This window comes from Callorhinus ursinus, unplaced genomic scaffold (genome assembly GCF_003265705.2).
Source record: "Callorhinus ursinus isolate GAN/ISIS: 27379988/994484 unplaced genomic scaffold, GSC_fseal_2.0 scaffold52, whole genome shotgun sequence".
Classification (NCBI taxonomy): Eukaryota; Metazoa; Chordata; class Mammalia; order Carnivora; family Otariidae; genus Callorhinus; species Callorhinus ursinus.
Window position 1 is genome coordinate 4,808,827 of NW_027397114.1, and position 21,715 is coordinate 4,830,541.

General features: G+C 53.2%; 1 protein-coding gene across 5 annotated transcripts in view; it reads right to left on the reverse strand.

The window, feature by feature from the left end:
* Positions 1 to 854: 854 nt before the first annotated feature.
* Positions 855 to 21,715, reverse strand: part of ABCC3 (ATP binding cassette subfamily C member 3) — a 43,382-nt gene continuing 22,521 nt past the window's right edge. For 2 of the 5 annotated variants that reach the window (XM_073883744.1, XM_025859307.2), the window contains 17 exons: positions 21,610 to 21,676; positions 21,241 to 21,367; positions 20,984 to 21,160; positions 17,151 to 17,318; positions 16,642 to 16,834; positions 15,547 to 15,658; positions 15,223 to 15,370; positions 14,915 to 15,122; positions 14,307 to 14,617; positions 12,546 to 12,745; positions 12,257 to 12,383; positions 10,686 to 10,787; positions 7,658 to 7,804; positions 7,376 to 7,534; positions 6,644 to 6,810; positions 3,933 to 4,127; positions 855 to 1,477 (listed from right to left, as the gene is read on the reverse strand). In XM_073883744.1, the coding sequence (XP_073739845.1) occupies positions 1,369 to 1,477; positions 3,933 to 4,127; positions 6,644 to 6,810; positions 7,376 to 7,534; positions 7,658 to 7,804; positions 10,686 to 10,787; positions 12,257 to 12,383; positions 12,546 to 12,745; positions 14,307 to 14,617; positions 14,915 to 15,122; positions 15,223 to 15,370; positions 15,547 to 15,658; positions 16,642 to 16,834; positions 17,151 to 17,318; positions 20,984 to 21,160; positions 21,241 to 21,367; positions 21,610 to 21,676 (2,717 nt within the window). In that variant the 3' untranslated portion in view covers positions 855 to 1,368. Of the gene's footprint in view, positions 1,478 to 3,434; positions 3,643 to 3,932; positions 4,128 to 6,643; positions 6,811 to 7,375; positions 7,535 to 7,657; positions 7,805 to 10,685; positions 10,788 to 12,256; positions 12,384 to 12,545; positions 12,746 to 14,306; positions 14,618 to 14,914; positions 15,123 to 15,222; positions 15,371 to 15,546; positions 15,659 to 16,641; positions 16,885 to 17,150; positions 17,319 to 20,983; positions 21,161 to 21,240; positions 21,368 to 21,609; positions 21,677 to 21,715 lie in introns of those variants that run through there. The other 3 variants (XM_073883743.1, XM_073883742.1, XM_073883745.1) reach the window with 3 other exon arrangements.

Consider the following 21,715-nt stretch of genomic DNA (forward strand, 5'->3'; position numbering starts at 1 on the left):
CTTCCATACACTCATAAACATCCTGGGCAGAAACAGGCTGCCAAAAAAAAAAATGTGATTAACCTTTAACAAATGGCCCTGCGGCACAGGCCGACCTGATACACAGAGGAGAACCAGATCAAAGGAGCCATCTCCGCACCTACCACAGACCGTTTAGGGAAGAAAGGCACACCATCACCTCCAACCAGTCCCATCAGAGTAGAAAGGTCAAGGAAGTGAGAGAGTCAGAGACCAAAAAACTCTGTAAGGTAACAAAGAAGAGAGCCATTCCAAATAGAAGGCCTTATGCCAGATGGACTCTGACCTGTAGAAAATGAACGCTCTGTTGGTTTGCTTGGGACCAAATTTAATTTATCACCTCAAGATGTGTTTACCAGCCCAGGACTGGCGGGGGAGGGGGTGCAGACCCCGGGCTGCTCTTTGCTCCCACTTTCAGCTTTGGCCAGACGGAGGAAGAGGAATGGCTCAGAGGCCTCGCTGGTTATGGGGACCTGTCTGGAACATTGTAAAGGAGCAAGGAAATGAAGCACCATGCCTGTCTCAGCCCCTAGAGGAACAGGCCTGGAGGTCTGAGGGATGACATAAACGTGAAGGTGTTCACGGCAGCCTTCCCAGGAGGCGTCGGGTCAAATTTCAGGGGCTTTATTTCTCGCCTTTTTACAGTATCTGCACAGCAGAGCAGGAACTCCCCAGTGAATTTTGGCTGTGAAGATGACATTTCTAGCCAAAAGCTCTCAAGTCTGAAGTTTTCAGATAATTCCAGCCATGTGGATATGTATAAAGTCTACCTCCACCCCTCCCCTTGCCTCCCCCAAAGGTCCTAACCCCCAAACCTTGTGAACAGGCAGAGAAAGGCTACATTGAGGCATACCTATTGTTGACCATGTAGCTTTATTTCATCAGTGCCCCGTTTTTAATGGATTCAGGCCAGCACCCCAGAGTACAGGACTCCGTTCCTGAGGACGGCCTGACCCGGCAGTCAGCTGTTTCAGGAGGAAAAAGCTTTACTTTAAAAAAAAATACTTCACAGTAGAAAATATGAAAAATCTAGAGTAGAGAGGTCATTCCATGAGATGATTGAAAACAGCACAGTGTGGAAATAACACTAGGTTGGGAATCAGGAGACCCGGGCACCAGTCTGGGCTCTGCCTTAAACCAGCTGTGACCTCAGGCACGTCAGTCACCTCTCGGGCCTGCTTCCTCATATAAAGCATTTAGCACAATTATTCCGGAGGCACCTGACAGGGCATAAGGCCCAACAAACGCCCCCGGCATCTGCCATCAAGTCCATCCTGCAGACGAACATGGTGTCTTTTTCTTTCCCAATGAAAACCAGGAAGGGCCAGGAGGAAGTCCCAGGAATCTATTCTAGGCAAGTCCGGCGTCTCTGGCCATCCCGTAGAAGATGCCCCTGGCTGCAATGAGGTTGGCCGGAGAATCAAATTCAGCTACCGTCCCTTTATCCAGGACAAGGACCCTAGCCAAAGAGAAGAAGTGGTCAGGGCTCCATCAGCCTCGACCTGGCCTTTGAGTCCACCCCTCCCCTTCCAGGGACCGCTCTGGTCCTGTGGTGACATGCAAGCCTCCTGCTTCAGGTGACCCACCCAACACAGCCCTAAGCCACACGTGCGTGCGTGCTTACAAGGCTGCCTATTTTAGCCGTTCCCTTTGCTCTCCTGGCAGATGAGGCAGTTTCGGGGATCAAACACAAGGTTGCTATTCATCTCTGCTAGTCGGGGCCCCGAGAACCTTCCCTAATGAGCCCTTCCCTCGCCAGGGTCGCAGGACCGTGCCCAGGGAGCCATGGGCCTGTGCGCTGGGCCCTGTGCGCTTCCATCTGCTTTGTGCCAACTCACAAAGGCACACGGCAGGAAACCAGGCTGCGCTGAGGCCTGACACTGGAATCTGGGACTTTCGCTGTAAGTCTGGTTGCTGCTGATGGGTGGATCTCACACACACACACACACACACACACACACACACACACACACACACACTCAGGCCTGGGCTGGGGCGGAGCAGCCTGGCTTCCAGGGGGCGGCAGGAGCGGAAAGGGCTCTCCTGAGCCCTGGGGAGATGCCCTTCGATGGGACCACGTGGCCATACTCTGTTTCCTTACCTACAGGGCTCCTGGAAACGTGTCCTGGGGAGGAGTGTGTCTGTGCACATCTTTGCCTAGCCAGTGCCCGAACTGGAGCCCAGGAGACTGCCCCTTCTCCTTTCAGTGGTTTCTCACTGTTCTTAGGGTAAGGATGGACTGCTTTACCACTGTCCTCGAAGCACAACATAGTGGGGCCTGTCCCTCTCTCCTTCTCATCTTGGTTCTACTGCCCCTTTCACCCTGTGCACTCCAGCCTCTTGTGCCCTCCTACCTCAGGGCCTTTGCATGTGTTGCATCCATTGCCTAAAATGTGTGTCCGTACCCCATCTCCTCACTCACTCCCCAACTCTTACTCATCCTTTAGGGCCTGGCTGATACTTTCTCTTCTTAGGGGAGATAGTGTCCTGGCTGCCCTGTGTGGATTGGCTTCCTCCAGTCGACACACATGGACCCCTGCTTCCTCCCTCCAGTCTCTGATTACATGTTCAATACATGATTATCTGATTCATTTCCACTGGTCCCACTAGAATGAATGAACTCCCAACCTCCAAGGCTGGTTTGAGCCTTCTACTCTCAAGGCTGCTGTGAATACCATTTCCAGTTAGGCCTGGGAATAGATCCTCTCAGCCATCCTGACCCTTGTCTGGACCCAGGGCCTAGCACCTCCTGTCCACCCGCTCTTCTCTCAGTGGGGTGCTGGATGGGAGTGGGGGAGAGATGGAACAGACAGATGGTGGCATCGGGCACTCTCAGCTTGGTTCTCAAGCCCCTGGGGGCCAGGTGGGGTCGCTTCTGAGACAGGGCCAAGGTCTGCCCCATCGTCCCGTCTGTCCGTGGTGTCCTCCCCACGCCCCCCTGATGTGGGTGTTTATGTTGTGAATGAAGGCCTGTTGATGAGCTCCCCCCACACTCCTTCAGCAGAGATTGGCTGCAGCTTCCTCCCCGTCATCCCTCTGAGCTTCTACGTCTCCGAGGGGGCCAGTCTGCGAGGCCAGCGCTGGGTCACTTCCATGAGGCTTCTGACCCCCCAGCCCCTCACCCTGTCCTCCAGCACCTCACCTTAACACTGGACACAATGAGGGAATAGGTCCCAGGTTTTCCTTTTGGCTGAGTGGCTGCCTCCCTAGGGAAGGCATAAGATCTCGAGGGCAAGGCCCCTTCCCTAATCCTTAGAGGGTTACAGAAAGGGGCTGGGGAGGAAACACTTCCCAGGCTCACCTGCACTTGAAACGCTTCATTTTATAGACTCGTTACAACAACCCCAAGAGAGAGGTTTGGCCCACGGGCCAAGGTCACAGGGCCGCCAGTGGCTGCGGGGGCTGGGACTCAGTCCTCTGCTCTCTCACCACAGAGCATCTGCCTCTCACGGTGCTATCAGGGCCCGGCCCCCCACGGGAGGGACCCGAGCATCATGCACTTCTCTCAGCGGCTTCCTTGTCTGTACGCCCGGCTCAGACTGCGGGAGCGAGGTACGAAGGGCTGGCCTCTAAACTCCGGGGCTCTGGGACTGAGCATGTTCACGAAGGACCCAGCTCCACCTCCTAGCATTCACAGAAGGCTGGAGGAAGGTGGCCTGGGCACAGTTCGCAATGCCTAGGGAGCCCCAGTGTGCCCCTTCCCTGCACGTTGGTAACCTGAAAGTGTCCCCTGTCTCAGAAAACGTCGCTGGGCCCCCCGAGTGCAGATGACTCCCTTAACTTGGGAAGCCCTTCCCCTCCCCGGGCCCTAGACAATCCCATGAGCTCTCCTGTGTCCAGATCACCTTAATCTGCCTTCCCAGTGGCCTAGATGACCACACCAGGTTCCCCCTGGCTGGGTTCCGGTGCCCCACCTGGTGTAGTCCATGATGGTGTTGAGCCGGTGGGCGATGGTCAGCACCGTGCAGCTCTCAAACTCAGTGCGGATGATGGCCTGGATGAAGTTGTCAGTCTCCAGGTCGATGGCTGCCGTGGCCTCGTCTAAAACCAGGATTCGGCTCTTGCGGAGCAGGGCTCGGGCCAGGCACACGAGCTGGCGCTGGCCCACGCTGGGAACGGGGAAGGCAGGCATCTTGAGCCCAGCACCCCCACCTGTCCCCACCCCGCCCAGGCCTCGATCCCTGAACTGCTTCTGTCTCTATTCCTTCCCAGTGGCCCAGGACTGGCTTTCTGTCTAACTGCTCCCATTTCTGCCTCAGCCCAGTCCTCCCAGAACATGGAGTCATCGAGATCTGGACCCCACAGGGATGATGAGGGGCCTGGGGTAGAGGCAGTGTTCAACAACATTGTGAGATCCAGTCTGTCTCTGGCACCCTCGGCCTCCTCTTTCTGTGCCTTTTTCCCCTGTCCTCGGCTCCTCAGCTAGTTCCATGATGTTTCTCTGCTTTACTCCATCAGTCATTTACACTCTAGAAAGAACACACTTAAATGGCACTTCCTGGATATGAGCACGCGTTATGCCATCTTGCTGAGTTTAATATCACACAATTCAGACAGGCATCTCCCAGCCCCATGGGAGGAATGCAGGCCAGGGCTCTGTTGTGGGAACAGGAAGGGGCAGGGCAAGGGAGGTCATGGGGACTCCTGTGTCTGGTCACTGGGGAGGTGGAGGAGAGGTTGGGCCGCATACCTTCAACCTCTTGCCTTGGAAGCCAGAGCCAGTGAACAAAGCAAGGCTGTGTTCCCAACTACAGAGGCTGTTGTACCCCCACACCCAAGGACAAATACCTCAGCCTTTCCCAAAGGGGTGAGTCACCACAGCCCAAGTGAAGGCCAGGCTCTCTCCCTGGCCCATTCCTGCAGCTAATGAAGGTTTTGGCAGCAGAGTGAGCCTCCAGCCAGAACTCAGGGCTGATTTATGGTAGGACTGGCACAGGATGCAGTTTATGCTTATTAAAGTGGCTACAAGCTCAGTGAAGGAGGAGGGGAACCGACCCGGATCAGAGCCTGGCATATATGGAGATAGAGGAAATGCTCTAGAAGAGGTGCAGATAGCAAGCAGGGGTAGGAAAATGGAGAAAAATCAGCTATGGAGTGTAGGGTCTGGAAGCTTGTGCTTTTCCACCAGCCACCCCAACATGGCTGTGTAAGTGAAATCCAGCTGAAGGGCATACCCAGTCTCCCAGGACTGCCTGGCAGTTGGGGCGGGTGTGTGGCGGCGTCCCACCCAAGGTTGTGATACAGTGAGGAAGGGTTTGGGGCAAAACCCCCTGCTCCCCTGAGCCCTTGCCCCTCCCTTTGCTAGCTGAGTGGCTTTGGACAATAATTTTATACTTTGGAGCTTCGTTTCTGGCCCACAGGACCGCAGCAAAGATTAAACAAGATAGTGGATGCCAAAGTGCTTTGAACACTATTAAGTGCTGAGCAAATGTAAAGGTTTTGTTTTTGTTTCTGAGGTCTGGAGAGAGTCCATGGGTGTGGACTGAGCAGAATAATACAAATACGAATAAGAATAAGAATAGCTAAATATCACAGGAGTGTGTTCAGGCTAAGTGCTTTCTATTTCATCACAATGACCTAAAGACTGTTCTGTCCAAACGACAACCACTGGCCATATGTGGCTATTGAACACTTGAAATAAAGCTAGTCTAAATTGGGAGGTACCGTAAATGTGAAAATACACATGGGAGCTCAAGCTTAGTATGAAAAAAACCGCAAAATATCCCTAATAATTTTTATATCAATTACTTGTAGAAATGATAATATTTTAGATATATTGGGATAAATAAAATACACTATTTAAGTTTACTTCACCTGTTTCTTTTTCTTTTTTTTAATGTGGCTACTGGAAAAAACTTCAATTACATATATGTGGCTCACGTTATATTTTTAGTGGGCAGCATGGTGCAAAGAGGTATGGGACTGTTATTGTCCCCATTTTAAAGTGAAGGGAGAGGTAGAACAGAGAGATCAAGCAACTTGCCCCAAGTCACACAGCTAACACACGTAGGGGAATCTCAAGCCTTTGGACTTAGTAAGAAGCGACTTCTGGCCCTCCCTGTTGAGCAGCCCAGTGGCTGGGGATATAACACTGGGGCTGTAAGAAAGCAAAGAAGGCCTTGGAGAGCTTACTTTGCTCACTCCTAAGCTACAGATGAGATTGCAGAGCCATTTTGGGAAATATCTCTGATGTCCCTAACGCAGCACAGATTTCCTCTTACCTGATCCACAGGCACAGTACAGACCCCCTACCCCCACCCCAGGCCAAGCACAGCGCTGACAACCTCACAGGATAGCACTAAATAGGGCTTTGGAAGCTCCTGGACCTGACTCAAATCCCAGGCATGCCTTCCCCCAGCTAGGTGACTTTGGCTCTGCCTCAGTTTCTTCCTTTGCCAAGTGGGGCCATCACCGCGTCTGGGGCTTGTGTGAGGAGTCAGTGAAATAGGGCACCGCGCCTGGCACACAGCATAGGTTCAATACGAATCGACGCTCCCTAAGCACACCCAGGCTAGGATGGGAGTGGGGAGGGCCAGAGGGGGCTGGCCTGGACTCTGTGCATCTGATGCTAGATCCTCTAGCTCCTCAGGGTGCGGTTCCTGACCCACCGAATCCCAGCGGTTACCTGAGATTCTCCCCTCCCTCAGAGCACTGGAAGTCCAGGCCTGCCGGCTGTGAGCTCACGAAGGTGTGCAGGTGGGATAGCTCCAAGGCCCGCCATATGTCTTCCTCCGAGTAACGCCCAAAGGGGTCCAGGTTCATACGCAGGGACGCAGAGAACAGGATGGGGTCCTGGGGACACGACAAGGCCTCGGAGGAGGGCAGCTCAGGCCCCAAGAGGAGCCATGGGCCCCCCAGGGCCAGGGAAAAAGCAGGGGATTAGGTGGCAGCACTCCCATTCTGTCCCCGGCCCTCCAGGAGGGAGGCCACCGCAAGATACATGCCTGTGGGGAAGTGATAAACCTCAGCTTTGCCAATCACGAAGCCCTCCACCAAAGCAGAAAGCAGAGCTGCTAATCTGACTCCAAAGGGTCCAGTCAGCAGAAAAAAAAAAAAAAAAATACTCCAGAGAAGCCAGAAAGAGTGATAGGTAATTCCGAGCTGTGCAACAGGGAGACCACGGCAGAGCCTCTCAGAGGGTGGGGTGCTTGAAGGGTCCCGAGATCCAGGTCTCAAGTGGTGGCCCTGGAGGTCGGAGCGCAGAGGCTGACTGGGCCAGGACACGTCGGACCCTTTCGGATCCACGACAGATGGCCGCTCTGTGGCTCTGCGCCTGCTGTGGTCAGGGGTTCCAGGCCTGGACCCCAAGCTCCAGAGCAGGGTTGGTCAGCGTGGCCAGACCATGTCAGGCTCGTACCTGCGGGATGATGGTCAGCTGGGAACGCAGGTCATGGAGGCCGATGTCTGCCACATTGACGCCGTCGATGCGGATTTCACCCTCCGCCGCCTCCAGGATGCGGAACAGGCAGAGGGTCATGGACGATTTGCCGGCCCCCGTGCGGCCCACGATCCCCACCTGGAGGGAGGAAGGAGGGCCGTGAGGGGGTGGGGAGGAGTCGGCGTGGGCAGCGCCAGGGCTTGCACCTGCTCGCCCCCGGCTGCTGGCCACGCTCCACGCGCACCCCCAGCCCACGCGCACCTTCTCGCCACCGCGCACGCGCAGACTCAGGTCCCTCAGCACCAGCTCCAGGCCCGGACGGTAGCGCGCGGAGTAATTCCGGAACTCCACCTCGCCCTGCAGGGGCCAGCCCGCCGGAGGGCGGCTGCCCTCCACCACCCAAGGGGCCTGGTCGGGAGGGGAAGATGGGCCTGCGTCAGGGTGGCACCTCTTCCCCAGCCTGGCCCTCTCCCACCTTTCAGTCTGCCTCTCTCCTGAGGCCCCCTCCATCCTCACCCTCATCACCAGGGTCCCTGGGGGAGAGGCCCTGGTGTCCCCTGTGGCCCAACCCTGTGGTTCAACGAATCCTTTCTGTCTCTGCCTTTATTCCCTACAGTGCTCCGAAACCTTCCCATCCTGCCCTCTCCCACTCTCTCCTCGGAGCTTGAGCTGCCCTTCCCTGCCTGCCCTAGCCCCCTCTTTCACCGTTCATTGACCGGCTACTCTGTGACAGGTACTGGGATCACAGTGAACAAGACAAGGTCTTTGCCTCCCTGTGAGGCTTACATTTAGTATGGCGGGGGTGGGGGTGCATACCATCAACAAATAAGCAAATCTATGTAATACAAGAAAGTGATGAGTGCTGAGAAATGCTTGGTGTTGTAGAAGTACAGGGTGGTCAGGGAAAGCTTCCTGGAGGAGGCGATATTTAAAGAAAGACCCTTAGGAGGTGAGGCAACAAGCCAAGTAAATATCTGGGGGATGGGCATGCCAGGCAGAGGGAACAGAAACTGGAAATGCCTGCCCAGATGTGTTTGGAGCACGATGACAAAGGGGAGAGGTAGGAGACAGATAATGGGTAGCCCCATCATGAAGGGCTTTGCAGGCCATTTTAAGGACTACGGGTTTTTTACTCTAAGATGCAGAGCCATCAGAGCAATGACGTGATTTGATGTGTTTTTAAAGGGTCCCTCTGGCTGCTATGAGGGAGAAGGGAGCGGGCGTGATGGAAAACAGGGAAGCTAGCGAGGAGGTTCTTAAAATAAGGGCATAAGATGATGGTGGCTTTGAGACAGGACCAGCCACCATTTGGGAGGCCCGGTGCAAAATGGAAATGTGGGGTCTCTTGTTCAATAATTATGAAGAAGGTCCAAGTGGTGACAGCAGAACGTTAAACCAAATGTAAGGCCCTTCTAAGTGTGGGGACCTATGTGACCGTGCGGATTGTGTGAAGCCGGCCCTGCTTTGAGACAGGGGAAGCCAGACTGCCACCAGTCAAAAAGCAAAGCAGCCAGTATAGACCATTCTCTCGAGGAGGTGTCACACGACGGGCAGCAGGATTGGGGGCAGAACTTCTCAGGCTATGGCAACAGGATCAGGTGTCTGGATGGGGGAAATGGGAATGCTAGATGCGAAGAGGGAGAATTTGAAGATCCAGACAGTGGGGGTGAGGGGGGTGATAGGAGATGCCCGGAGAAGGCAGGGGGAGGGAAAGGGGGGGGCCAGACTGGGAGGAACAGGGAGGCCAGGGACTCAATGTAGACTGACAGAGGGAGAGCCCAGGTCACAGAAGCCAGGAGGGAGGGCCTTCCAAGAAGAAGGCAGGGGTCATTCTGTCTGAATGTCGCTGAGAGGCTGAATTAGATGAGAACAGAAATGTGTCCCCTGGGTTTGGAACTGGGCAGGTCATCGGAGGAGTGACAGGGCCAGAAACCAGACCGTGGGAGGCAGATGTGATAAAGGGTGATAGGGAAGTGGGGAGAGCATGTGCGTTTTAAAGCAGGCTTCATGACAAAGAAGAGCAGAGAAACGTAGGGGGACGAGCGGTTGGTTTGTGTGTCTAGAATGGAAGCTACGAGAGCTTATGTTTGCCGGTGGATGGGAATCATCCAACACAGGGAGCAGGCTGTAGGAGTGGGAGGGTGTAATTAGGGAGGAGAAGTCTGAAGAGGTGGATTTTGATTGGAGGAGAGACACTTCCTGCTAAAAGAGGAAGGAAGAAGGTGAACGGGCCGCAAGCACGATGGAAAGTCTGGAGGCAGGAAGGTTGAGGGAGTTTATATCTCATACCCTGTTTTCTCACTGGCAAGTCATGCAAGGTCCATGGCTGAGCCAAGGGGAGGAGATGGGGGGTTGGAGGAAAGGAGGTTCAAAACAGATCTTTCTGGAAGTGGGAACACATGCTTCTTGGGGAAGCAAAATGGGAATACGCAGCAGTGGTGTGTGGTCATAAACGTGAAGTAAAATTAGTGATTCTTCTCCAGCAGTGTCTTAGCTGCTGAATGCTAGCATGTAGAAGGCAGACAGAGGGGCTCGACTGGGGAGGGGTTTTGTAGGTGAGGACCGCTGAGAGAAGGCAGGGCAAGGGAGGCGGGAGCACTGGCACCAGTGGGGCACGGAATCCAGGCTAGGTGAGCTAGTGGGCAGAAGGGCAAAGGTAGGTCACGGGACTGGGGGTCCCAACGAGGACAAAGTTCTGGAAGACAGAGGGTTTGGGGCATGTGAGCTGGGAGGGCTGGGAAGGGTGGTCTAAAAGCTTGGCTTGAGATCTCAGAGATGGTGCAGTTTCTGGGCTTGAAGAGGTCTGGGCTGTGACTAGGGGAAGAAGTAAGTGGACAAAAGTCTGCACCCCCCTCCCCGTAGGGAACACTCCCTTTCCCCAACAAAGGGCACACTACCCCACTGCTGTTCCTTCAACCAGGCTGATCTCTGGCTGGAATTCTCACCCTCCAGCTGATCACCCCAGCTGAATGACTCTCCCCTGTCTGCCTTGTCTGGGGCGTCACCCCAGAGTTCTTGTCTTGTAGTGCAAAGCACTCGTCTTACTTCACCCACCACATCAGAGTCTGCGTGAGGATAGACCCTGCCTTGCTCAACTCTGGACCCTCTATACCTGCTGGCACAGACCTCTGGCTGACGCTCAATAAGGCCATGAGTGGATGAATGAATGAATGAATGAAGAGCCCCCCAAGTGAAGAGCTGGCCTTGGAATGTAGGGATGATGGGTCACCAAGCACCCTTCCCCAGCTCTTCCAGAATCACCCTGCCCCAGGCTCATCCCAGTACCCACCTCGGTCTCTGTCTTGGAGTACTCCTTGACTCTCTCCACGGCCACAATGTTAGACTCCAAGTCTGACATCATTCGGACCATCCAATTCAGAGTCAATGTTATCTGGCCAAAGGGACTAGGTCATGGATACGGTGATCTCCGCTCCCCCGACAATAGCTGTGGGAGGAGTTCTGACTCCCTGATGAGGCTCCTTGCCTCTACAAAGCAGGAGGACCCCGCCAAGCCCATAGGTGTGCCACTTGGGGCTCTAATCACAACTGTATCTCAAGCAGTGACCTTGCAGACTTGACCCCGGGCCACCTGGCCCCCATATCTCTCAAATTTTAATATATTATGAAAGACTTCTTAGGGAATCTTGTTAAAATGTGGTTTCTGATTTAGTAGGTCTGTGGTGGGACTTGAGATTCTGCATTTTTTTTTTTAAAGATTTTATTTGTCAGAGAGCGAGAGAGCGAGAGACCGCGAGCCTAAGCAGGGGGAGTGGAAGGCAGAGGGAGAAGCAGGCTCCCTGCTGAGCAAGGAGCCTCAGATGCTTAATCGACTGAGCCACTCAGGCGTCCCTGAGATTCTGCGTTTTTATTTTTATTTTTATTTTTTTTTAAGATTTTATTTATTTATTTGACAGAGAGATACACAGAGCCAGAGAGCACATGCAGGGGGAGCGGCAGAGGGAGAGGGAGAAGCAGGCTCTGCACCGAGCAGGGAGCCGACGCAGGGCTCGATCCCAGGATCCTGGGACCATGACTGGAGCCAAAGGCAGACGCTCAACCATCTGAGCCACCCAGGCACCTGAGATTCTGCATTTTTAACAAGCTTCTAGGTGATGCTGATGCAACCCATCCCTGGACCACACTGTGTACCAAGGGGTCCTGATAGACATGCAGAACGCTGAGCCCCATCCTAGCCCTGCTGTATCAGAAACCACATTTTCACAAGATCTCCAGTTGATTCAGTAACAGGAAAGTTTGAGAAGACTCCTTTGTCTAGATTGTTCTTTGTTTACCAAAGCATTCAAGGCTTGAGCCCTCTGTGGCATTGAAAATGCGATCTGAGTCACAAAAACGCCATGTGTAGTTATTTAAGCCTTTGACAATACAGGCTGATATCGGGGTGACCGGCCTGCCCTCCAGCCCAGGCTCCAATCACCTTCTCTGTGTACTTTCTCTGCTGGCCTGTGAAATGAGGTGTATTCCAGCCCTACACTTCCCTGTCCCAGGACCACTGTCACAGTTGACCTTCTATATCCTGCACACAGGCAGGACGAGTTCTGTTTATCTTTTGGGGCCAAGCGCCAAGATAATTTCTCCAACACCAAAACCCAAGGTAGAGACTCTCCTCTGGATTCTTACCACATTTTGGTCCTTCCTCCACAAAGACCTGTTCACCCTGCATTATAATCCCGTTGGTGGGACTGTCTTCTCTGTGCTCGACTGTGAGCTCACAGTCCTGGTAAGCAGAACCTGTGGCTGGTCCCCATACTGGGCAGAGCAAACGCTCAGGAGAGGCTTGTGACACCTGTGTGTCTCTGCCCCAGTTGCGGCCCTGTCCTGGGGGCCCAGACCCCTGTGTACCTGTAGGGCGTAGGACACAGAAAGGCCCACCAGCCCCGGACTCAGGCTGTTTCTGCCAATCACAGCAAAGAGTGCAGCAAAGAACACAACACAGTTGCCCACGAAATCCACTTGGACCCCCAGCCACCTGTGGAGACAAGACAAGGAGGAGGTGGGGCAGGTGCAGGAAGGAGGCAATTCCCTATATAGGGGGAGAGAGGAAGTGGGACCCCGAACTTCAGGGTCTCTCCTGCAGAGATCCTGGTGGGAACTCCCGGAGGGGCAGGGGGTGAAGAAGGAGGCTTCTGACCTGTTGGAGGCAATGTAGGCGTAACAGCTCCTCTGGTTGGTGTCCACCTTAGCATCACTGATGGCCTTGAAGTCCTGGCTGCGGCCGTAGGCCCGAATGACGCTGGAGCCAGTCACCATCTCCGAAAAGTGGGAGTAAATGGGCGAGCGGCTGATGGATTCTAGCCTCTTCAGTTGCCGTGATGTCGCCACATAGAAGCGCTGGCAGAGGATGGAGAAAGAGCTTGAGGTCAGCACCGTGGGAGCCCTAACTCAGTCCTCCCAGCCAGCCCCACTCCTCCATAAGACTCTGCTTCCTTTCTCGACCTGATGTGGCTCCATGAACTCATCCCACCCTTTCCCCCTGGTCAGCTCTGCTGGGTCTTCCAGGCCACTTCCTCCATGAAGCCTTTCCTGATTCCCTCTCAGCTCCTGATCCCCTCACCCCCTGGAGGGGCCTGGATTACAGTACTCACTTTGCTAGGCCTCCTAAATCAGTGACTATGCCTTTCTCCTCTGAGGTGCCCCAGCAATGTTCTTATACAGTCAGAATACCACAAAATTTGCAAAAATAAGATAATTTTGCATTCTTGTTCTTAAAGAGCCTCTCCCCCACCTCACCCCCAGTTTTCTAAACTTCAGCGCCACAAAAACACAGTCCTGCCTCCAGCTTCCATCCTCTAGCCCATGGGCCCCAAGGTGGCCGGGGCCGTACCGGATGGGTATCTGAGAGTCCCCTGTCCCTGCACAGAGCACAGCCCAGATCACCTGAGCTCCCAGCCACTTTGTGGATTACCTTCCGCAACTGATTAAACTCCTGGCCGGACAGGGGCTCAGCAACACAAGTACCCTTTACCATTAGCTGTATCTGAATGTTACCAAGTCATCTATGTTAAAAACATGTATGCACATATATGTTTAGATAGGTGTAAAGGAAGGGAAGGATAATGTCTCACACTGTTAACAATATTTTATTTAAAAATAGGCAGCAAGGGGTGCCTGGGTGGCTCAGTCGATTAAGCATCTGCCTTCAGCTCAGGTCATGATCCCAGGGTCCTGGGATCCAGCCCTGCATCAGGCTCCCTGCTCAGTGGGGAGCCTGCTTCTCCCTCTCCCTCTGCTACTCCCCCTGCTTGTGCTTTCTCACTCTCTCTCTCAAATAAATAAATAAATAAATAAAATCTTTTAAATATATGTATATATAGGGACATTTGAGTGGCTCAGTCAAGCATCTGCCTTCAGCTCAGGTCATGATCCCAGGGTCCTGGGATCCAGCCCTGCATCAGGCTCCCTGCTCAGTGGGGAGCCTGCTTCTCCCTCTCCCTCTGCCACTCCCCCTGCTTGTGCTCTCTGGCTCTCTCTCTCTCTCTCTCTGTCAAATAAATAAATTAATTAAATTTAAAAAAATAGGCGGCAAGAAGGAGTTCCAAGGTCAGCCACAATTTACAAGGATTTCATTTTATCCTAGCAACAACCTACCAAGTAGATTCAATGATTATATTTTACAGGTGGGGAAAATGAGTTTCAAAACTCAAACAATGAGTTACTGTCCCTAACCAAATCCAGCGGCGAACTGCGGTCTGACCTCCCTAGGTCCCAACCCAGGTCGACTGTTCACGGGAGAGCCCCGCCCACAGGGAGCCCCGCCCACACAAGCCCCTCGCCTACGGCAAGCCACGCCCACGCCAGCCCCCCGCCCACACGAGAGCCACGCCCACACCAGCGCCTCACCTACAGAGAGCACCGCCCACACCAGACCCCGCCCACACCACTGCCGGCCGACCTGCATCAAGACATAGAAGACCGCCAGGGGCAGGGCGACCACAGTGAAGAGCGGCGTGCTGGCCGCGATGACCACGAGGGTGGCGAGGGAGCTGTAGAAGGAGTTCATCAGCATGAGGATAGTGGGGGCCAGAACCTCATCGATGACGTAGACGTCTTTGGAGAAGCGGTTGAGGATACGGCCTGAGGGCGTCGTGTCGAAGAAGGACTGTGGCGAGTGCATCTTGTTGTGCAGCAGCGCCTGGTGAAGCAAGCGTGCAGCATGGACACTGCCCACCGCCTGCGTGATGGCTGCCAGCATCACCAGGAAACCTGTTGGAGGAGGCAGAAGGGTGTTCATTCACGGCGGGGTGGGGGCATGCAGGGCTCAGGGCGGACAGGTTAGGAGATAGGGGATGGCCGCGGTGGCTAGGAGGTTCAGAGACAGAGCGCCGCTGGGATGAGCTCAAGATGCCCAGAGGGAGGTGGACTCCTAGGGTGGCTTAGGGAGGCACTGGGGCAGGGCAATGGCTGTGATGATGGAGGAAAACTCAGAGGCAAGGGCATGGTTTGGGGGATCCAGCGGCCCAGATGTGAGGAAAATACCTTCCAGCTATCTCTGCCGCTCACCTTGCAGAATTCCCAAGGCAGCGTAGACACCCAGCCTCATGGAGGTGTTATTCTGCCGGCTGTCCACCATAGCCTCATTGGTCCAGGCACTGAGCCACACGTTGGCCCCAGTGGCAGCCGCAGTTTGACTCGGGTATAGGACACAGATGGCTACTGTGGTATAGAGCCCCATGGCCTTGGCATAATCCCAGAACACACTCAGCTTCACCTGCACGCCACGGCGGTCAAGGACAGAGGACTCTCGTGAGCCCTGGGAATGCTGGGGGGCCTGCCCACCCTCTCCAGCCTTCCTTGTCCATCCTACTCACAGTGCCCATCTCCGCCTTCTCCTCCTGGATCAGCGCCCCCCTTGCCTTCGCCTCTGCCGCCTGCACTACCTTCTCTGCTGAGCCCAGGTGTCTCCGGGACACAGGCCGGCCCTGGCCCTCGCCTTCCGAGGACATGACGCTGAGCTGTCTGTGGAGGCAGCTGGTCAGGCCCAGCGAGGTAGTCTCCAACAAACCCACAGGACAGAGCCCCAGGGGGTTCAGGCTGTAGCTGGAGGCCCAGGCTGTGAACGGCGGGGAGATTGCCCACCCATGCCCCCACCTGGCGGGGCTTAGGGAGGGCGCCGAGAGCTCTCAGGAGCTCACCTCATAAACTGCTTGTGGACCTCATACATGACTGGCTCGTTATCCGTCAGGTCTGTGTGATTGCTCAGTGTGTCTTCAGTCAGCAGCACCTCATCCTCTGTGTCCTCCAAGGCTGCAGCAGGGTGGGAGAAAGGAGAAGGGGTAGGCTAGCTCGCCCTGCAAGCCGCTGGTGTTCCCCAGTCCCCACACCCGGGAAGATGCCCCAGTGGACACGCAGGAGAGAACATGAGAGGCATGAAAGAATAGCAAGAACAAGAACAAAAATAAATGACCAGTTTTTTTGCTGGGGGAGAAAAAGGGGGCAGCAAGAAAGACTTAGGTTAGACAAGGAGAAAAACTTCCCATCAGGGACTATGGAGAAGATCTCAAATATAAGGGTCAGGAGCTTGGGCTCTGGAGGCACACTGGCTGAGCTCAAATGCCACTTCCTCACTGCATGACTTTAGGTGGGCATGTAAAATGGGGATAATAATAGTACCCACTTCATGGTGTCATTGTCATTGCGAGGATTAAAGGAAAGAATATGTGTCAAGTGCTTAGCAAGGGGCGCAGCACTTGGTACATATTCAACACACGACAGCCGTATATGCAACAGTGGGCCAGAGAACTCAGGAAAAGGTCTGTGAGCCAGAGTTTGGGGTTGGGGAACCAGGACTGGACAACAAGGGGGATCTTAGGGGCCCAGAGACTTCGAAACACTCCCTGAGGACATGGAATTTTCCACTTGTTCACTGCCATCTCTCAGTGCCGAGAGCAGTGCTACGACATAGTAATTACTCAATCCTTGCTGATGACTAAATGACCTTTCCAAGCACTGGCATATTTACCAAATGACTTATCTGTGAAACAGTCTTGCCGTACAGACTGGGCCTGGGCCCTTACGCCCTTTGGATACACGGGAAGAGTGGGGCTCTGAGGCCTGAGCTGCCGATAAGTTCCCACATTTAGGGAAGAGGAGGGAGCAGCACTTGATGACGAGTTCCTCGGAACCTCCCTTATATGACCCTGGGCCCATCCAGAGACACTCAGAGACCCCCAAGACAGGGGAGATTCTGGGAGGGCATGGGGATGTGGAGGGTCAGCGACGGTGGATACCGGTCCTGTTGTCCTCCTTCAGGCTCTCCTTGTCCTCATCGCGACCATAGTTGCAGAGGAAGTTGGCAAAGGAGTCACTGTGCTGCAGCAGGGCTGGGTAGGAGCCCACCTCAGACACCTGCCCATCAGCCAGCACTATGATGAAGTCCACCTGGGGCAGGAAGCTGATGCTGTGTGTCACCAACACCCGTGTCTGGGGAGAAGACAGCCGGCTACCATTTCCACCATCCTTGGCACATACCCCTGGCACGGGTACAGGGCCATGGAGTGAGTGTGAGGTGCCCATATGCCAAGGAGCGTGGACAAACACGTCAGTGACTCACCCCATGCTCACCGCCGCTGGCTCAGTGTCTCTGGGGTGGGTCCCCCCTGCCACCCAACCGATATTCCTTCTTCTCAGGCCTCCTACGCCTCCAGGTCTCCTCCGAACCCCTTGGCCTCCCACCAGTTCTCTCCTAGGGTCCTAGGTCTCACCTTAGCCCCCTCCCCCAACCTCCTGGAGGCCTCACCTTGCCTGCCAGCACACCTTCTGGCCCGATGACTCGATCAAAGATATGCTTGGCCACATGAGAGTCCACGGCTGACAGTGGGTCATCCAGCAAAAAGAGGTCAGCTTCACTGTAAACAGCGCGGGCCAGACTGACCCGCTGCCGTTGGCCCCCAGACAGGTTAATGCCCTGGATGGAGGAGAGAGGTGGGAGGTGCGTATTGGGTAGAAGGGCGTCAGACCGGCACCAGGGGACAAGGGCCCTGTCACCGTCATTCAACAAAGCAGACCTCAAAATTCTCCCTTGATATGCCTGGGCTTGTCCCTGTGAAGCGCTGAGGCCACAGAGCAAGAGGTGGTGGCTCTCAAGAGTCCACGTGGGGCAGGTGAGGACATCCTGCCCCCTTTGCTCCACTACCCTTCCCAACTGGTTTCCCTGCCTGCTGCCTTTATGCTCTGAAAGCCTGGAAATCCCCAGGGAATCCTTAATAGACCTTTTAATCTCCCACCGCCCATCCAGTTTGCAGATGACTTTCATAACACTGGTCCCATTTGATCCTCATAACACTGGTACCATGGGATTTAGCAATTCCATTTCTGGGTATATGCTCAAAAGAAATGAAAGTAGAGTCCCTTCAGGGAGGTATCATCGGCCCCACTTTCTAGGTGAAGACATTAAAGCCCAAGTTGTTAATGGCTTTGTCCAAGGTCCTGAACTATTCAGGGCAGAAGCAAGAATGGAAACCCAGCACCAATTCCCAAAATCGACTCTGAGATTGTTCAGGAGCCAGAAGAGAGGTAAGATCTCTCCCTAAACCCATCATGGGGGAAACTAAGGCACCTAGCAGCAGGGCTGGGTCTAGAAAGCAGACCCCAGAGTTGTACCCTGCTTTCCTACCTGCAGCTTTCCTCATTCCCTCTGGAACAGGGCCCAGCTTTTTCAGGTACCCCGAGCAACTGAGCCTGGGGTGGGGTGGGGTGGGGTAGCAAGTGTGGGATGGGAGTGGAGCTGCTGGGAAAAACCAGGGGGTGGACGTGCAGCTGTAGTGACCGAGGCACGTGAGCATGTCTGCATTCAACCAACCAGTCCTGAGTGCCTACTATGTGCTCAGCATAGTACTGTGTTCACATCGAGAGACATTCTACAAAATAGCTGGCCTGTACTCTTCAAAAGTGTCAAGGTCCGGATAGACAAAGCCTAAAGAATTATCCAGATTGACAGAGAATAAAGAAATGTGACAAGTAACTGCAACTCAGAATTCTGGATTGGATCCTCGCCCAGAAAAGAAAAGAGTGAAAAAAGACATTTACTGGAACAAACGATGACATGTGAATACAAACAGCGAATTAAATAATAATAGTGTATCGATGTTGTTTCCTGATTTTGATTATTTGACTATAGTTACATTAGAGAATGCCTGTTTTGAGGGACTATGCCCCAAAGTCATTAGTATGAAAAAAAAAAACCCAAAGACTTAAAACTATAAAACTCTTAGAAGAAAACACATGGGAAAAGTTTTCATTGGATTTGGCAATGATTTTTTTCGATATGACATTAAATGGACAGGCAACAAAAGTAAAAAATGATATACCGGATCACGTCACAATTGAAAGCTTTCTTTTTAAAAGATTTTATTTTTAGGTAATCTTTACACCCAATGTGGGGCTCGAACTCACAACCCTGAGATCAAGAGTCACATGCTCTTCCGACTGAGCCAGCCAGGTGCCCCAAATTTGAAAACTTTTGTGCGTCAGAGGACACTATCAACAGAGTGAAAAGGCAACCTTCAGAATAGGAGAAAATATTTGCAACTCGTATACTTGAATAAGGGGTTAATATCCAGTATATATAAGGAACTCCTACAAGTCAACAACAAAAAACAAAAACAGCTGGATTAAAAATGAGCAAAGGACTTGAATAGATATTTCTCCAAAGAAAATACACAAATAGCCAACAAACCCAAGAAAAGACGCTCAGCATCATTCCTAGTTAGGGAAATGCAGACCAAACAAACCCTCAATGAAATATCACCTCACACACATTAGAATGGTTGCTATCAAAACCCAAAACCAACCCCCTCCCCCGAGAAAAGAACTGTGTTGGCGAGGATGTGTAGACGGTGGAAGCCTTGTGCACTGTTGGTGGGAATTTAAAATGGTGCAGCCATTATGGAAAAGAGCATGGCATCGCCTCAAAAAAAAAAAATAGAATTACCATGGGATTTAGTAATTCCATTTCTGGGTATATGCTCAAGAGGAATGAAAGTAGAGTCTCCAAGAGATATTTGCACACCCATGTTCATAGCAGTATTATCCACAATAGCTAACATGTTGGAAGCAACCCAAGTGTCCACTGACGGGTGAGTGGATAAACAAAATGTGATCTATACACATAATAAAATATTATTCAACTTTAAAAAGGAAAGAAATTCTGACACATGCTGGAACATGGATGAACCTTGAAGATATGATACTAAGTGAAATAAGCCAGTCACAAAATAACCCAGATACTGTCTGATGCCATTTATATGAAGTACCTGGAGTAGGTCAACTTCCTAGGGACAAGAAGGAGAATGGCAGTTGCCAGGGCCCTTAGGGGGAGCAGGGGGGTAATGGGGAGTTGTTTAATGGGTACAAGGTTTCAGTTTTGCAAGATGAAAAGAGTTCTGGAGATTGATTACACAACAGTGTGAATACACTTAACACTACTGACTTGTACAATTACAAATGGTTAAGATGGTAAATTTTATGGCATCTGTGTTTGGCAACAATTACAAATAAATTAATTTAAAAACAAAAACTTTCACTGATGCCCCATGGTTCTCAGGGCAAAGGCAAAACCTTAACCAAGGTCTTTAAGGCTCTGCCTTGTCCTGTATCCACCTCTTCCTAACCTCCAGTTACACCAAATTGCACCAGAATGCCCGTCCACTCACTGTTCCTTGGCTCACGCCTTCCAAGCCTTTCCATCGCTGTTGGTAAAAGCCTGTAAGGCCCTACATGACCAGGCTGCCGAAACACCTCACTGGCCTCATTGACTCCTCCTCACCCCTGCTCACTCCACTCTGGCCGCACTGGCCTCCTTGCTGGTCCTGACTGCTTCAACACATTCCTGCCTCAGGGCCTTTGCACTTACTGCTCGCTCTGCCTCAAATGTCCCCAGATAGGGACCACTTCCTCACTTTGTTCAGGTCTCCGATTCTCAGTGAGGCTTTCCCAAGGCACCTTAACAATACAGCCTTGCACATATTCCTCTACTTCCCTGTTTCATTCTTTCCCCTTAACATTTATCTAATCTACTATATATGTCACATATTTATCTTGTTTATCATCTCTTTCCCCCACTAGAATGTAAGTGATATGAAGGCAGACAGTTTAGTCTGGTGTATTTGCTGCTGTTTATAAGATTGTCTGGCATATAGTAGGCATGTAATAAAATCTGATAATGAATGAATGAATGATGAGCTCTTCTTCCTCAGCAGTTAAGATTCAGCTGAAAAGTGATGCCTTTCCTTATGCAGCCCTGCCTTCATCGCCCTCCTTGTCCCCTTGCACAGGCTTCCAGCTGGCCCCCAGGGCATTCTACACCCCCTACCTGTTCATAAGTCGGCCTCCCCCAGTCATAGATCTATTTGCCCAGTGCCCAGCGCAGAGCTGAGTGATTCACAGGAATGTGGGAAGGGAGGGAAGGAGGGAGGGAGGGAGGGAGGGGGGAGGGAGGGGGGAGGAAGGAAGGAAGAAGGAAGGAAGGAAGGAAGGAATAAGAAAGAAAGGGGCGCATCTATAGACCTCAGCTGGGCCGAGGTGGGCAGCTGTATGTGCTGACCCCCTAGAGGATGGGAAGGGGCCCTGTACCTTCTCTCCAATCTCTGTCTGGTCCCCGCCAGGGAGCATCTCCAGGTCGGCTAGCATGGCACAGGCTTCCAGAGCCCGTTGGTACCGCGTGGGGTCCAGGGCTCGGCCAAACAGTACGTTTTCCTGAAGTGTGCAGTTCTGGATCCATGCCTGCTGGGGCACATAGGCCACGGAGCCCTGGCCAGAGGAGAAGTTACCTCGGGGTCCACCCAGGGCCTGGCCGAGCAGCCCTTCCCTGGAGTTCTGCCCTCTCTCACCTTCACACACACCGTGCCTTCCAGTTTCTCCATCTCTCCCAGCAGGGCAGACACCAGCGAGGACTTCCCACAGCCCACGGGCCCCACCACGGCCACCAGTGCCCCTTTTGGCACCTGGATGTCTAGGCTGAGGGCAAGGAGGCCAGGAGCCCAGTCAGAGGTGGGGATTGGGATTTTGGTCTCCCAATCTTCCACCTAGAGAGCCAAGCCCTCCTCCCTTTCAGACACTACCCTGACAAGCGGAGGCTCTCCCTGCTTTCCAGGCCAAAGATGGGGGCTGCGGGTGTGGGGGGGGGGGACAGGGTTCTGCTACTGATCCGAACTTTGGCCCACTTCAGGCAGCTGAGAAGGGACAGGAGAAACTGGTACCTGTGCAGGGTCGGGGGCAGGTTCTGGGCCCAGGTGAAGGTGCCATTGTGTATGGTGACAGCGTAGCCTGGGAGGACCAAGGTGTACAGGGTCAGGGTCAGGGTCA